The sequence below is a fragment of the Erithacus rubecula genome (assembly GCF_903797595.1).
Source record: "Erithacus rubecula genome assembly, chromosome: 2".
NCBI lineage: Eukaryota > Metazoa > Chordata > Aves > Passeriformes > Muscicapidae > Erithacus > Erithacus rubecula.
Window position 1 is genome coordinate 39449244 of NC_136685.1, and position 16143 is coordinate 39465386.

The 16143-nt window shown below is 39.8% G+C and overlaps 2 protein-coding genes across 5 annotated transcripts in view; both read right to left on the minus strand.

Moving 5' to 3' along the window:
* Positions 1–16143, minus strand: part of USP45 (ubiquitin specific peptidase 45) — a 495013-nt gene that overhangs the window by 435603 nt on the left and 43267 nt on the right. The gene's annotated exons all lie outside the window — the stretch shown is intronic.
* SIM1 (SIM bHLH transcription factor 1) overlaps positions 11783–16143 on the minus strand; it is a 48270-nt gene continuing 43909 nt past the window's right edge. For all 4 annotated transcript variants that reach the window (XM_079327825.1, XM_079327828.1, XM_079327827.1 and 1 more), the window contains one exon: positions 11783–14479. In XM_079327825.1, coding sequence (XP_079183951.1) covers positions 13749–14479 — 731 coding nt within the window. In that variant the 3' untranslated portion in view covers positions 11783–13748. The remainder of the gene's footprint in view (positions 14480–16143) is intronic.

A 16143-nucleotide genomic window follows, 5' to 3' on the forward strand; every position in this document is an offset into this window, starting at 1 on the left:
AGATTCACATGTGGTTGCATGAGCTTCATTCTCTTAGGAAATTATGACAACTAGAAAGAGAGATTTGGAGATTCTTCACTGAAACAAGTCAGTGAACTGAAGTGACTTGCTGAGAAGTTGAGTACTAAAAATAGGTAGTAATTAAAATGGATATATTGGGCTGGGCAAACTCCACCTGATTGCTCTCTCTCCTCTGCACCTCCATTAAATACAAATACAGTGTAATTGAATTTGAATGCATTATTCACATGTTCATAAAGTAGCACGTTTTTAAGTGACCATTAAAACCAGCACTTTAAAACAGCCATTGTACATACACCTTGTAAACAAAATACAGCTAATTCTTTAGCATGACAAAAAGTTCTGTTCTTATTCTTGACTTTTTGATAGTACTTCTGTAACAGTGCCATTCTGGTGTAGGGAAAACAATGCCATGAAAAAAATGGAAATGCTGTTTCTCTATTTATTTTCATCACCTTCTGATATACTACCAGGATATGCTCACAGTAATTTGCAATGTTATAGAGTGTCTGTATTTTTCCTATCCCTGTGAAGCCATTACCTAACCAAGTCTTACATGATAATTAAATAAACTAAACCAAAATATGATCTACTGGTATTGTTTGAAAATGATATTATTAAATAAGGTAGGTTTAAATATGTTTCCTGTGATAAATCACAATTTGTTAAAAATTCAAATGAATGAATGTTTTAAAAAAACAGAAGCAGAAAACAGAGAACTTTAGTCCTTTCTAAATTGTCTCCATAAATGATAACTTCTTCAATTAATCCAATTCAGTACATTAATCAAACATCATTGATTAGTATACAGAAAATGTGACGTGCTGATGTGGCTGATGAGGGAGTTGTTTAAGCTACAGAAGTCTTTAAAAAATTCCCTTCCCCAGCAGGATGATCTCAGGTGGGATGTTAAATGTATGCTCAGCCACTGGCTGCAAGAAGTCACTAAAGCAAACACTGAAGCACCTTGGTGAAGGCAATTGAAGCCTCAATACTATCAACTGACAGTTCTGCTCAGTGACCCTCTCATATCCCAGAAAAGGTCTTTTCGAATTCTGGGTCTTGCTGTATTGATTTCAATCAGCAGCTTTTCCTAAGAGTCCCACTCAGAAATAGCCCTGCCAGATTTTCTACTCTCCAGCCCAAGTTCTATCTCATGGTTTTTGTTCACATTTGACATCATTCAGATAAATTACAGGAGAGCATTTTTTGTGTGTATTTGTTTCCCTTCCCACATTTTTTTAAATTATGTTTGTTCCCAGTACAAGTAAATCTTTCTGTTTACTTCTGCTTTCAGTTGCTCTATTGAGGGAGGCACACTGAGCTGCCTCAAGTGCTGTTTTCATAATGTTTTAACATTTTTGGCCATGCTTCAGTGGGACCAAAGTGTTTCTGTCAACGACTTCATCAATGCAGGATTTTTCCGCTGTTTTTTTTTACTGGAGGCACCCCACTGGAAGCCCTCTCACCGCTCAAATCCCCACGCTTTCCTCTTATCCTAGAGCATCAGAGGCTTTGGTAGCCCACACACTCCAGTGGCAGAGGCTGCAGAGGGACCAGGCAGCTGCTGCTCTGCACCAGGGCACAGAAATCGGAGCAGAAGGGCAGAAAATCGGCCCCATCCTGCTTCTCCCTCGTGAGAGGCTGCACCCACTGCACTGCATCGCAAATCAGAGCAAAGCACACAGCAGGAGGCAAAGGCACTTTAACCATGTTTGCACCTCCTGACTTCTATAGCTCTTGGCATAAATTAAAGCAGCCTAAAGGGCTTTTTGATGGGTAATGTTCTGGAAGAGGGGAATGAGTATTTCAGACAGTAAAAACAGTTTTAAAGTTTTTCTCATTTGCTGTTGGTTTTTTGTTGATGCTTTTTTTAAATTAAGAAAGCTATCAGGAAATCCTCAGCAGAAACTGAGAATAGGTTCCTGATGGCTGGCTGGATTTTGCCAAAATCCATTTTAAGGTTTGCTTTGAGTAAGCTCAAATCAGGTTGCCATATGGAATTACTCCGTTCAGCAATCTGACCTAGAGCAAAACTGAACAAAGCTGAGATTATTTACTAAACTCCTAAACCACTGCCTGCTTTGCATCTCTCCCACACTGGATCTAATTCCGTAAGTAAATAAGCACATATTAAGTTAAAAACCCAAGTCAACGAATTGACCAAATAGTTGTACATAAGGTAGGCTATTTCATGACACACAAAACACAGCCGTGGGTCAACATTCAAGCCTGAGACTGTCTCAAAGCTTGTTGGCACCTGCAGCTTAGCATATTTACTGCTGTAGCCAAGAAGATTGATCACAGGAAGCCAAAGCTGTTCAGTTAAAAAAAAAAAAATAAGAATCAGCTGTTTTCTATGAACAGTCTGTCAGACAACCAGCCTAATGAAACCATGAGCATTTCTCTTGAGCTCAAGAAACATTCATGCTGAAGAGGGTACTGTAGTCATTCTAATACTTTGCAGTTGTTTTGGAGGTTAAATAGAAAGCGGCACAGAAGAAAGGCTCTCCCTTTGTGATTAGAGGAAAGTCAGAAACATAACATCAAAATGCACAGTTGTGCCCTTGATGAAAATAGACTTAACACTTAGGCTGTATTTTTCACCTCACTAGTGCTCCAAATTGAAAACACAAAGGATGCCTTTCACTGATATTCTTTAAAAAAAATGACACAACTGTCCCACAGAGAAACCAGACAGACAAAACACAGTCCTGTTTTTGTTAAAATAATTCATAAGCTGGTGAAATGTCTTGTGTTAGAATCAAAACCATAAAGCTTCAAATGAAAAATGCATCTAAGTCCTGTCAAAACTGCATAAGCTGCTTGTAGTCTCTACTCTCCCCATCCTGGGCTCCAAATGGATGCAATGTATAAGAAGCAAAAGGCTCAGCAGAGAGCAATTTCAATGTCCTTTGAGAGGATGCATCACCAATTTAGAAAACACTGACATTCATGCATGGAATTTCGGCTAGATTGTGCATGCCAGTGTGGTGTCAACAGCCATCCCTCTTGCAGAGGAAAAGGGCATTCCCAACAAAGTTGCCTCACCTGTTGCATACAGGCAGGAATCTACTAGGCAAGCATTTATTCTGTGTGATGAAAATGATCTCTTGCATCTTCACTAGATTTTGCTAGACAATATTGGAGAAAAAGTATAGTTTCAGATCTTCTGATACCTTCTTCCTTGCTTTTCTTACCACTTCTGAAGATAATAGCACAGAAGAAAGGTGGCAGCCTAATGTGCTTTACCTCATAACACAGACAATGCTAATGTAAAAGTGTTTTTAAATGGTGGTGTGATGCTGACTGCTATTCCAGCTGTCTTGCACTTGATAACTCTCTACAAGCTAGAGGGCCACCTCTTTTCCTATGTGATGAACAGGTAGACAGGCAGTCATGGTAGGCAGCAGAAATCAGAGTAGCCTCAAGGTTGCTCTAGCAGATCCCAAGTATCCAGACAGTTCAGAACTGTCTCAAGCTGCAAGGGAGATAGAAGGAGCTGTAGAAAGATTCCAGCTTGCCCTTTGAAAGTGAATCCAATTGTTTCTGGAAATATATCTTGAGGGGAAATTGAAAGAATCCAGCTTGAAAATATACCTTAAACTTTCATCACAATATTCTCACGTCTCCTTGTCAGAATAAGTTAAAAAAATTCCAAAAATGTAATACATTTGATAATGTACAAGTTTATATATTTGCAGCAGGGCTTTGGTATAACTTTGAAATATGTCATACCAGCAATAACCAGGAATATGTCTGGATGTGATAATTGGCTCCTATATGAAATGTGCTGGGTGCAAATTCATCTCCTGATACACTGGGTACAATATCATGGAGCTTACAGTCAGTTGAAAGCTGGAAATATGCTGATATTTTCTGAGCTCTGTTTTCCAGGTGTCAGTTTCTGCTCTGCATTCTATATTAATACTTTTACTATATAATATTTTATTTATAGATTAAAAAATAGTATAGATAAAAAAGAAAAATACAGATAACATGAAAAAAAATGACAAAACTGATGACAGCTCATGACAATAATGAAAAAATGAAAAAATAGTGATGAGAGGAGCAGCAATAATGAATATTTAATTATTTGCTTGTCATTTAATGCATGTTTAGAAAATGACCCAATTTTTAGGTTTCCCTCTCATATGCATCTGGCTGTAGCTTTTGTTTTTATTTTCAAATGCATGTGTATGTCCTCTGGTCTCAGTTTTCATCTTTATGCTTTGTTTGCAGGCCAGAAGTGACGTTTTGCAATGCAGCTAAAGTAGCTTGCACATTTGGTATGCTGAAGGCATCTATCATCTTTTGTCTGTAGCTTTTCTGAAAAGTTCATCACCTCCATTCCCTCAACCAGTAGCTTTCTTGTTGCAGAACTAATCCTGTGAGAAAAAGATTGCAGGGTCCTCAGTATAACACACAAGCTGCATAAAGGAGGGAAAGGGAAGGGGGAAAGCAAGTAATGGAAACTGTTGCCAGATAGACATTTTCTTCATCAAAAGGAACACAATTTTCAGGATCAAGAGAATAGCTGAGCAAGCTAGATCACAGAATAGAGCTTGGGGCAGAAGGGAGGAAAGGGAAGGGAGGAAGGTAGGTAATTCCCATAAAAGACAAAAACAAGAGAACAGACTGTGGGAGAAAGGCAACAGCAGGCTGTGGCAGAGAGAAGTGTCTGCAAGGAAGAGAAATTTGATGATGGTGAGGCTGAGCTGTGTCCATGTATGCACTGGCCTCGGGACCACAGCCCAGAGTGCTGTATGCATGTCTGAGCCATGTAGCCATTAGGTTTGTGGTGGGGTGGAGAGTCCTTTTTACTCACACAGGCACACAGCAGGCTATTTGTGACCTTCTGACAATCAGAGGAGCTGTATCAAATGAAATTGCTGATGCTGAAGGCTCTGATGGCCACCATATGTGGATAGAGGAAGTTCCTGATGGTATTGCACACTTTTATTGCAATGGCCATGACAGCAGATTTCCTTAGTGCAGAGCAATTTGCCAATGAGCATGGAAATCAAGAGTGAATGCACACCAGTGGGCAACAGCTCCTTTCAAGCACTAGAAAATAGAGACAAAGGAGCAGGCATGGAAGTGGAAGGACATGAAGTATTCAGACATGAGGATGATACACAGGTTTGTTTCAGTGCTTAACATGGAAAAAGTAAAAGTACTGTTGTCCAATGGAGGACAACGTGGTCTCATGACTGCCAGTGGATCTCAGTGACTCTTGTTCAATGTTGGCTTCAAAGAGACAGAGGTAGGCCAGAAAAGGACAAGGGAAGGGAAGGGAAGGGAAGGGAAGGGAAGGGAAGGGAAGGGAAGGGAAGGGAAGGGAAGGGAAGGGAAGGGAAGGGAAGGGAAGGGAAGGGAAGGGAAGGGAAGGGAAGGGAAGGGAAGGGAAGGGAAGGGAAGGGAAGGGAAGGGAAGGGAAGGGAAGGGAAGGGAAGGGAGAAAGAGAGAAGGAAAGAAGAAAAAAAATAAAGAAAAAGAGAAGGAAGGAAGGAAGGAAGGAAGGAAGGAAGGAAGGAAGGAAGGAAGGAAGGAAGGAAGGAGGAAGGAAGGAAGGAAGGAAGGAAGGAAGAGGAAGGAAGGAAAGGAAGAAGGAAGGAAGGAAGGAAGGAAGGAAAGGGAAGGAGGAAGGAAGGAAGGGAAGGAGGAAGGAAGGAAGGAAGGAGGAAGGAAGGAAGGAAGAAGGAAGGAAGGAAGGAAGAAAGGAAGGAAGGAAGGAAGGAAGGAAGGGAAGGAAGGAAGGGAAGGAAGGAGGAAGGAAGGAGGAAGGAGGAAGGAAAGAAGGAAGGAAGAAGGAAGGGAAGGAAGGAAGGAAGGAAGGAAGGAAGGAAGGAAGGAAGGAAGGAAGGAAGGAAGGAAGGAAGGAAAGGAAGGAAGGAAGGAGGAAGGAAGTGAAGGAAGAAGGAAAGGAAGGGAAAGGAAGGAAGGAAAGGAAAGGAAGGAAGGAAGGAAGGAAAGGAAGGAAGGAAGGAAGGGAAGGAAGGGAAGGAAAGGAAGGAAGGAAGGAAAGGAAGGAAGGAAGGAAGGAAGGAAGGAAGGAGGAAGGAAGGAAGGAAGGAAGGAAGGAAGGAAGGAAGGAAGAAGGAAGAAGGAAGGAAGGAAGGAAGGAAGGAAGGAAGGAAGGAAGGAAGGAAGGAAGGAAGGACGGAAGGGAAGGAAAGGAAGGAAGGAAGGAAGGAAGGAAGGAAGGAAGGAAGGAAGGAAGGAAGGAAGGAAGGAAGGAAGAAGGAAGGAAGGAAGGAAGGAAGGAAGGAAGGAAAGGAAGGAAGGAAGGAAGAAAGGGAAGGAAGGAAGGAGGAAGGAAGGAAGGAAGGAAGGAAGGAAGAAGGAAGGAAGGAAAGGGGAAAGGAAGGAAGGAAGGAAGGAAGGAAGGAAGGAAGAAGGAAGGAAGGAAGGAAGGGGAAGGAAGGAAGGAAGGAAGGAAGGAAGGAAGGAAGGAAGGAAGGAAGGAAGGAAGAAGGAAGGAAGGAAGGAAGGAAGGAGGAAGGAGGAAGGAAGGAATGAAGGAAGGAAGGAAGGAATGAAGAAGGAAGGAAGGAAGAAGGAGAAGGAAGGAGGAAGGAAAGAAGGAAGAAGGAAGGAAGGAAGGAAGGAGGAAGGAAGGAAGGAGGAAGAAGGAAGAAGGAAGGAAGGAAGGAAGAGAAGGAAGGAAGGAAGGAAGGAAGGAAGGAAGGAAGAAGGAAGGAAGGAAGGAAGTAAGGAGAAGGAAGGAAGGAAGGAAGGAAGGAAGAAGGACGGAAGGAAGGAAGGAAGGAAGAAGGAAGGAAGGAAAGGAAGAAGGAAGGAAGGAAGGAAGGAGGAGGAAGGAGGAATGAAGGAAGGAAGAAGGAAGGAAGGAGGAAGGAAGGAAGGAAGGAAGGCAAGGAAGGAAGGAAGGAAGGAAGGAAGGAAGGAAGGAAGGAGAAGGAAGGAAGAGTCACTCAGTGTGTTTTGCACAGCTCACAGTTAAACAATGTAGTTTGGTGAAAAGATGACACCATTTCCTACCTACATGAGAACCAGGGCCAAAACTCAGGCGAAGGAGAGGGCAACTGCCTAAATTAGCCCATAGGAAATGCCAACATCATGAATTCAGTTTAAACTTCTAACTCAGTGCTGCAGGGTGTTCCCCAGTCCCCAAGAGTGTCTCTAAGAGCCAAGTGCCTACATCCACGCAGGAGCAAAGGGCTAATGACAAAACTGTGTCTCCATTTTATGCATTTAATTTACCTGAGACTCAAAACTGACTCTTCTGTGCATCACACCCCTGGTGCTTATGTATTTGCTCTGTCCAGTGAATGGGATATATGTGAACAACCACTTTCTCTCCAGAGAAAGCTGCTCCCTTGCCTGATCCTAGCACCACTCTCCCACTACTCTCTGAGACCATCTGTCCTGCCTTTGTTCTCTGCAGGGAAGAGACTCAGTGACAGTGTCTGAGAGGACGGGGATTGATGGCACAGATGCTGGCCAAGAAAGTAAGAGCTGTGACTCAGAACTCGAGCCCAGAGGGACCCAAGCCCCAGACTAGGCAAGGGTTGCAGCAGCTCAGGTGCTACACCTTGGCTCCTGTTACTCTGCGTAGATTGAAATATCCAAACACAAAGCCTTAGGTCAAAGCCAGCTCTCAGGCCTGAGTGCAGATTAACACACCTTCTCCCCTGTGGTAGCAGTATCTTATGAGTGTCTCCTCACAGTTTGATAAACTCTATTCAATATTCGGGGAGCATTTAGGATTTACAGGAACGAAAATAAACTATTTTATGCTGTCCCCTCCCAATGCTAAGAAATGCTCTCATTAATTAAAATAGATTCCTGAAAATGTATACTATACAGGATAATCCTTAGTTTAAAAATCTAGAAAAACAGACAAAAATTGCATATTGGCAGCTATATTTTAAACAAACAAAAAAAATCTTCACATAATAAATACATCTTATGCACATTAACTTCAAATTTACTTCAGAAAGCTATTTACAATATAAATAATTATAAATGGGAACACTTTGCAAGATATTGTTGACATAACTAAATTATATTTTCTACATTACATTCCAGAGGAAAACTACAGATGTTATGCTACAATGTCACTAGACCCTTTACATTGCAAAGCATGGTATTTGAAACACTGGCAATCTGTGTCTTTTTGTCCGTAAATGTAACCATTGGCTTAAAGCAAACATGAAATTCTTCATCATGTCTCAAGTGCTTTCTTTTTGTCAGATTAGTATATCTTATGAATTGAAATATTTACCTTGGGAAAAAGTTGCAGTCCCCTAAACATACTTTTTCTAATAGACTTTATTTCCTCAGAATGTAAAGGTGCAAACGTTTTGAATTATGTGGAAAAGATAGTTTCTTGCACTTTGAAGCTTCCCACTGTATCAGTAGCTGAAAAGGAAAATAATAAATGCAGTCCAAATTGCAATAAATAAAAATATTTTAAATGGCATTTGGAATCCTAGAACAATAGGAATGGTTGAGAAATTTGTGTGAGAGGGGAATTAAATAGAGAATGCAACCAGACAAAAAGGTTTTTTTCATCCTGTATTTGATCTTTCCTTCCAAACACAGCTTCATGGATGAAGTAATAAATTAACTCTTTTCAGAAAGGGATATATTCCTAACAACTTAGAGCCAGATTTATCTACAGAACTCTTCTACACGTAAGCTAAATGCTGCAGTGAAGTTTAACCTCACAGCATTTTTTTTCATTAATCAATGTCCTAAGGAAATGTGAAATGGAATCACACTAGTGCTCTCACTGTTCTGAACAGAAGACTATTTCATTTTTCTGGTCTTCAAAATAGCAGCTAAATCCTCAGCTATACATCTAGAAGACTTTAAAAACGCCAAACTGAAGGGTTACAGAAATCTGGGGGGCTTTTTATTTGCTTTCTTTTGTTGTTTTTGGGGTTGGTTTGGGGTTTTTTGGGCTGGAGATTTTTTGCTTTTCAGTACACACAGCTGAAATGTTTTACCATCAATACTAACTGCAAATAAAATAGTTTCTCCTCCACATTGTGAAGCTATCTGGAGTTAAGCCAGTATACCTACAGAAAAGCATGTACATCCACCATTGTTCCTAATAACAAAGCCTGTATTGCCTTTAGGCTCTTAGGTGCTTTAAGTAAACTTGCAACTCAAGGACAGACCAGGGCCCGAATCCATTTGCTGCCAGACATTAACTATAGCCACCTTAAAATAGACATAGCCAGTTCTAATCCTGGAACTGTGGGCTATAATCCCCATTACATACAGGTTTGTATGCAGAAGGTCTGAAACCAACATGCATGCCACAGCTTTGTTCCTTGACTGAAAGCTTATCTGACCTTCGGGACAGCCAGGCTGATTTTCTGGGGTGGTTGTGCCTTTTCCAGAAATACTCAGCGACCTTTTATTTTTTCTGACTCAATCAGCATGCTGACATAAATGAACATATGGTGGTTAACATGCTCAGGGACATTAATGAATAAATGCTGCATGTGTAGAGACAAAAATGAGATTCAGATAACAGTGGTTAAAAGAGCAGAATTTCACTATGTAACCCACAGCAGTATTGCAGACAGATCAGCAAATGCCATTTTTAAAGCTTACAAAATACTTTTGGGGCTCTTCAGCTGGGAGAGATGCACTCATTTTTTCAGAGCATAAATAATCTCTTTTACAGAAACACAGCCATTAAGGTTTTTATCTTCCATAGTTCCACACTCATATATTGAGATTTAAGGAAAAATAATTACAAAACAACCCTCAAACCTATTAACAGAAGTCAGCTTTTCTTCCCTTGTACATGTTAAGTAGTACCTTACTCCACAAATTTTCCCATTTGAACAAATGGGACAAATTGCTGAGTAAGGTTCATCTTTTCATGTAAGAATTGTTTTGCTAATTTGCCCAAAATCACAAACTCTATGCCCGTGGGGGTGTGATTTTATATAAAAACTAGTGGGTTTTTTATTTCTTTAAACAAAAAGGATATTCTAATATTGTAATGCACAAAAAAACATAATGCACCATCCACTGACAACAATAAGAAATGGTTTGAAAGAGCTGTGGTCACTCTGTATTTGCAGTACTTGCAAAATATTAATTTCTTATTAATAGCAAACCAGAACTGTGTTAGAGAAATAATGCAATACAGCAATTTATATTGTTTCTGTTCCAAAACACAACATACATGCCTTATTTAAAATTATAACCTTTAACTAATGTGATACATTTGAAACTCATTTGGTTCAAATGCCTTGCATTTTTCAATTTTGCAAGATATTTCTTCCCATCTGATTTGGAAAAGGGAGAAACATTAAAAAAAATTATATCCTTGAAGGATACTAAATGAAAATTTGAATTACATAAATATGTAATGGAAAAAAATAAGCTTTATACCATATTGAAAAGCACATGTAATATGAGCTGCAGTGATATTATATGCTATAATTAAGATTGCAGACTTGCTTTCATGTAGCATGTAGCATGCAGAGTCTATGTTTGCAAAACTTAATCCTTTCTGTCAATTCAGAAGAAATTCCTGGTTATCTAAAGAAGCAAACAAACTGACAAAAGACATCAATCTCCAGCATACTGTATTGAAGTGCTAAGGAGTACCAGTTGCAATCCCATGAGGAGAGAGAGCATCAGCCTCTGCTTGTAGCACAATGTGGCTGCAAGTAGAGTCATCTTCTACTGATTTATTCCATTCATTACAGTGCATTTTTTTTGCATTTGTAGTGGACTAGAGCTATTGTAAATAGGATAAAAACTACAGTTTTGGGATCACTGTCAATGAGGATGGCGGACTTTTATTGCATAGCACACTGGCTTTTTTTTCTAGGTGAAGCCATGTAGCATCTTATGCTGTGCTTGTTGGTCTTATAAGTCTTCTGTTGTTCAAAGGTGCCTGTCAGAATGCAAATGCAACAGTGGCCATGTGTGGTTTCCTGACTATTTTGGCCATTAGACCACAGCCAGGGAACTGCAGCTGGTCTGCAGAACTCTGTTGTCTTCTAACTAAAAGCTAAATAGCAAGAGTGCTTTGTGATCCCAAGAAACTTGAGTGCTGAGAAAACCCCATTAATTCAAACATTTTAGGAGACTCTTTTGTAATACAAAATAATATTGACACTTAGGCATGGTTTTATATGTACTTGTAGGGATAGTATGATACCATGCACCTCTATTCTAATTCGCTTTGCAAACTGTACTTTAATACTGTAAAATGAGACTCCAAGTACAAGTTTATTCATATTATTAATAGGAACAACTGAAATAAATATGTATCCAGAGCTAAATTTATCAAAAATACTTTCTTATTCCTATGCTTTAGGAATATATACAATTTTTTGGGCTGAAAGAAGTCCATTTTGGTCCATTTCTTCCTCTGAGCTAACAGTTGCCAATGTTTTTCTTCCCCTCAATTATTTGCCTTGGTTTTTGTATCTTAAAACAAACAAACAAACAAAAAAAATCTCTGTCTGCTTCTTTTTATGACCTTCATTATCCATTTGGCAGAGTCAAATAAAATTCTTGCCAAATCATTTTGTTCTCATTTTGCCTTGGCTATCATTCAATGCCCTGTCTCTCATTTCTGCCACTAGTTCAAATAGTTTTAGACCATTATTTATCTCTCCTCTGTGCAGAGTTTGGAGCACATCAGTGACATTACCCCTTACTCTTTTCCCTTACAAAGATGACAGACCCAGTTTATTTAAAGCTTTTATTAGATCTTTCAGTCTCTTTATCTTTTGCTGAGCTGTGCTCCACCTTTTCTGTTACGAGGTTGAGATAATAAAGACCAGACTGTGTTGTTCTCCCTTGTGTTCAACGTGCATTTCACCAGGAGCAATCACACTGCGGTCAACAAAGGTTGCTTATGGAGTAAGGTACTACTCAATTCAAGATTCACAATCTGCTTTGGAGTGATTAGGACTATACACAGTATTCCAAGTTCAGAGAGGTAATTTCCTCTGCTTTCAAGTACATCTCTACTTACGTGGTTTATAATGTTATTATTTAGCTTTTGCTTCTGATTAATTTTATTTGGAAACAGTATTTTTAACCCACCCATAGCATGCTGGTTTATATTTAGTCCCATTGATGACTCAGTCCCATATGTTGAGCTTCTGAATGTTACAAATTAAGCTAGTCTTAGAGCTAATATCATTTTAGCAACCACCTCAGGTCCCTTTTCCTCTACATTGGCATAAGAGGGAGCAGTGGTCCCTCTTGTTGCAGTCCACTTTGGGGCCAAATGAATGCCATACAAAAAAGGACAGGTCCAGCAATTGTGACTACAAATGCCCTATTTTACATTTTTAGCATATGTTTGAGTTTATTCTTTTCCAGTCAATCAGTCTCTTTGTTCATGAGGTTATTAAAATTTTTTAAAAAGTTCCTCTGTCTCTTTTGATGTATTGTATAACTCTAGGACAGGCCCTGATAATAACAGCATTCTTAATACAATTTAATTCCTTGCAACACTGATTTCCGGCTACTTTTTAATGTATATATGGATGATTTTGATGCCCATATTATTTTCTGACTTTCATTAAATTATCTGTGCAATCAAGAAGAGAATTCATATTTCTTTATCAAGGTCATGCTTATTCACTGTGTTTCAGACAGAGTAGTTATGATACTCTATACTCTCCTAATTTACTCCAAAACTTTATCAGAAATTAGAAAAACTGCCGAACAGTTTTTTACCTATTCTTGGCTCATGTTTTTTAATGTTTATGCAACTGCATTTGTATTTTGCAGCAGTATTTCTATGATTCTATTGATGTCCCTCTGTGTTTTAAATTAATTCTTAATTATTCTGCCACTTTTCCTTATTTTATAATTATTACTAAATGGCATATATAGCTACAGGGTTAACTGTTTATCTCAGATCACTCCTAATTCCAGTCTATTCTCCCTGCTTCTCCAGGCAATTTTCATCCTTTTTACTCCACGACCCACCGTGGGCAACCTTTCAAAAACATGAGAACCATCTCCCATCTCTATGGCAAGACAAGCAAGCCCTTTGCATTTCTCAAAACTACAGTGAGAAAGCCCCTCTCTTTTTAATACAGTAGAAGTAAATATTTGACCATACTAATCAAAAGGACTCTTTTCAAATCAAGCATATGTAAATAGCTATGTTTGTGAGTACACAAGGACATAACAATTCGAGGAGTTCTCTCTTCTTTCTCCCTTTTTTGATTTTATATTGGTATGCTTTATGCCATACAGCAGCATAACATGCTTGGCCTTTGGGGAGTAAAAAATCACCGGAAGTACACATTTTGTTGTGTATTTCAAAGGAGCACATCCCAATTTCCTGTGTAAAGAGTGCATAGCAGTTCTGTTGCCTGGTACCTATGCAGTTCAGAAGATCTGCCCTTGGCAGTGTTTCCAAACAACACCTCTTAACGCAGTGTGAATAAACTGCTCTGTTAGCCCGCCACAAGCACTCCCTACCTGGACCTCTTCTATCCTTGTCAGCATGCATGGCACCAGCTTTGAGTTTAGCTCCATTTACTCTAACTCTGCATGCCAGTGCATTTTTATTTTTTTTTTTAAGTAATGTGTTTTAACTAACTTATCCCCCCAAACCTTAGGTTCTTCTTTCTAGTGCACTGTGGTATGGGAAATGCTGGTAAGGACAAGGGCATGAAAACATAGAATATCTTCCAATTAGATCTCAAAGGTTATTTTTTAAAGCACAAAAGTTTTTAGAAAAAAAAGTGTCAGCTTCCATTGGTTATTATAACAGATGTTCCCTTGTGTCCTTGTGCTGGATCTTGCTGCATTCTTAAGTGAGAAGTCACATCAAAGTGCGATCCATTACAGCCTAGTGAATAGCTTCTAATCGTTTCAGTGTCATATAGATGCTCCAGGGCATATCCAGTCAGTGTGTAAGCATGCTTATCAAAGTACTGCCTGTGGGAGCTGTAATAATTTGGAGAGGCTGCTGGGTGATCTCCTTGGGTTTGATGAGGGGACATGTCTGAGTGCAGGTAGTCTTTAGCAAGTACCAAACTAGATTTTGATATTCGATCAGAACTGGGGCTACTTATCCTAGAGAGTGTTGTGGGGCTGTTGTCATAGTCATTTTCGTGTGGGCTCATGATCTTTCCATCCCTCTGCTGGATGTGTTCACAAGGAGGAGTGTTGGCAACTGTTGGGACGCGGCAGGCGTCCACTGCCAGCTGCTGCTGAGGGTAGTTGGCAAAACAGATGGCGTGCTTCTTCCCTGTGCCATTAATGGAGACCAATGGGTCAGGAGTGGTTTTCCGCAGCTGTAGCCTGTTTTCTTCTTCTTTAATCATTTGCTGGGTGGCTCTTATTAGAGTTTCAATTTTGCTGGGCTCATGTGGACTGTTCTGATATTGCTCGGCACGGTATCGGTCGCCTGACTCACTGGCAGAGCCAGGATCAGGTGAGCTAACAACACTGTCCTCATCCCAGTGTCCTCTTCCTAGGAAAGAGAGAAAGGAGAAAAGCACTGAGGTCTAAGGAGGCAAGAACCTGTAACCTGAACCTTATTTCACGCACACAAAATTAAGTCAGAGGTGAGTCGCAAGAGTCATCCAAAAAGACCCCTTGTTCTTCAGTGACAAACTCTGGTTTCCAGAGTCTCCACTTGAAACAAGTAGCACAGCTGAAAACATACAGAGATCTAAGCACCTCAGCACAGGTATCTGGTTTCACCTGACACACTGCTGGGTAGCCAAGCACCTACACAACCCAGCAGATATGACACCACCTCTAAAGCAACTCTGTCTTTAGGAGAAGCTATAGGCCAGGCAGAGAATCCTAGAGCATGTCAAAGTGCCTTCAATGACGGCATTCAGGCCACTGGCCCCTTACTGCCTCTTTGTACCAACAGGGTCTGAGTGAATTTGGGCCACAGTAAAAATAAAAATCTCAGGGAATTATAAAAGTTTGACATTCTATCCTTTCCAAGACGTAAAACAGAGACAGCTTGAGAAATAGCTTGTGGTTATGTATTTTATGCAGGTTACATGACAATAAATAACCACAAGTTATGAAGGAACTCTTCTTCAAAAGCTCAAGAACTCAAAGCTGTTAGACAGCAACACTAAAAATGTGATGTCATATCCCCATGCATAAATATTTCCTTTTGAAATGTGAAAATATTATGACATTCTTACCTCTCTTTAAAAAATTAGGCCCATATATGTATAGCAGAGAAGGTGTTTAGCTTGCAAGTAGCTGAAAGGACAGAATCATACCTGTCAGTCCTCACCAGGAAGAAAGTGAGTGGCCCCAAAACCTGAATGATCAGCATAATGATAAAGTGCTTGATTTGCTGACATTCCTGCAGGAGGGCATGTGTGGGACTTGCACATATTACTTATTGATGCCTCTGCCTTGGCACACACAAAGTCCTCTTTGGGGATGAAGCACATTGGGTTGGCTGACAGCACTCCTCAAAGCAAACCCATTTTCAGAGTAGCACATGAAGTTCCCTGTGTTCTGTGTTGGGTCAGGGCATACAGATCTGCTTACAGATCACCACTGCGTTACAGAGTTCACTAGAAAAATCAGTGATGAGCTTTTACAACAAAAATATCCTGCCACTGCTGGGGAAGTACTGCACTGTATCATGGTCATGAATTTATCCTTCACATCCTCTTAAGAGCCGGACCTAAAATGCTGGGGCTACTCAGGTTTTTCCCCCAAAGCTACACACAGACTAAAAACCTACTGAAAAATGTATCATTTGATATAAAAAAAACAAAAACAAACCTGCAGCACCTGAAATTACAGCAAAGCCAAACAACAAACTAAAACCAAATTATATTATTAATTTGTGTTAATTATTCTTGATAGAGGTATGGAATTAATATCTAACCCTTTTCCGTTTGTACCTTGGTATGATATTTCTGAGCAAGAATTATCAAAAAAATTTTCTAGCAAATGATTATACTTTGCTAGATTATCTTTTTTTTGGGGAAGAAAAAGCTAGAAAAACACAAATAGGGCAGAAGCACGGAACAGACACAAGGAAGGACGCATATTCTCACAAGAAAATTGGAGAAGACTCTTCATCAGTAAAATTTTCTACTCCTTTCCTTTTTTTTCTCTGACTGTATTTCTTAAAACTTCCTATTTAAT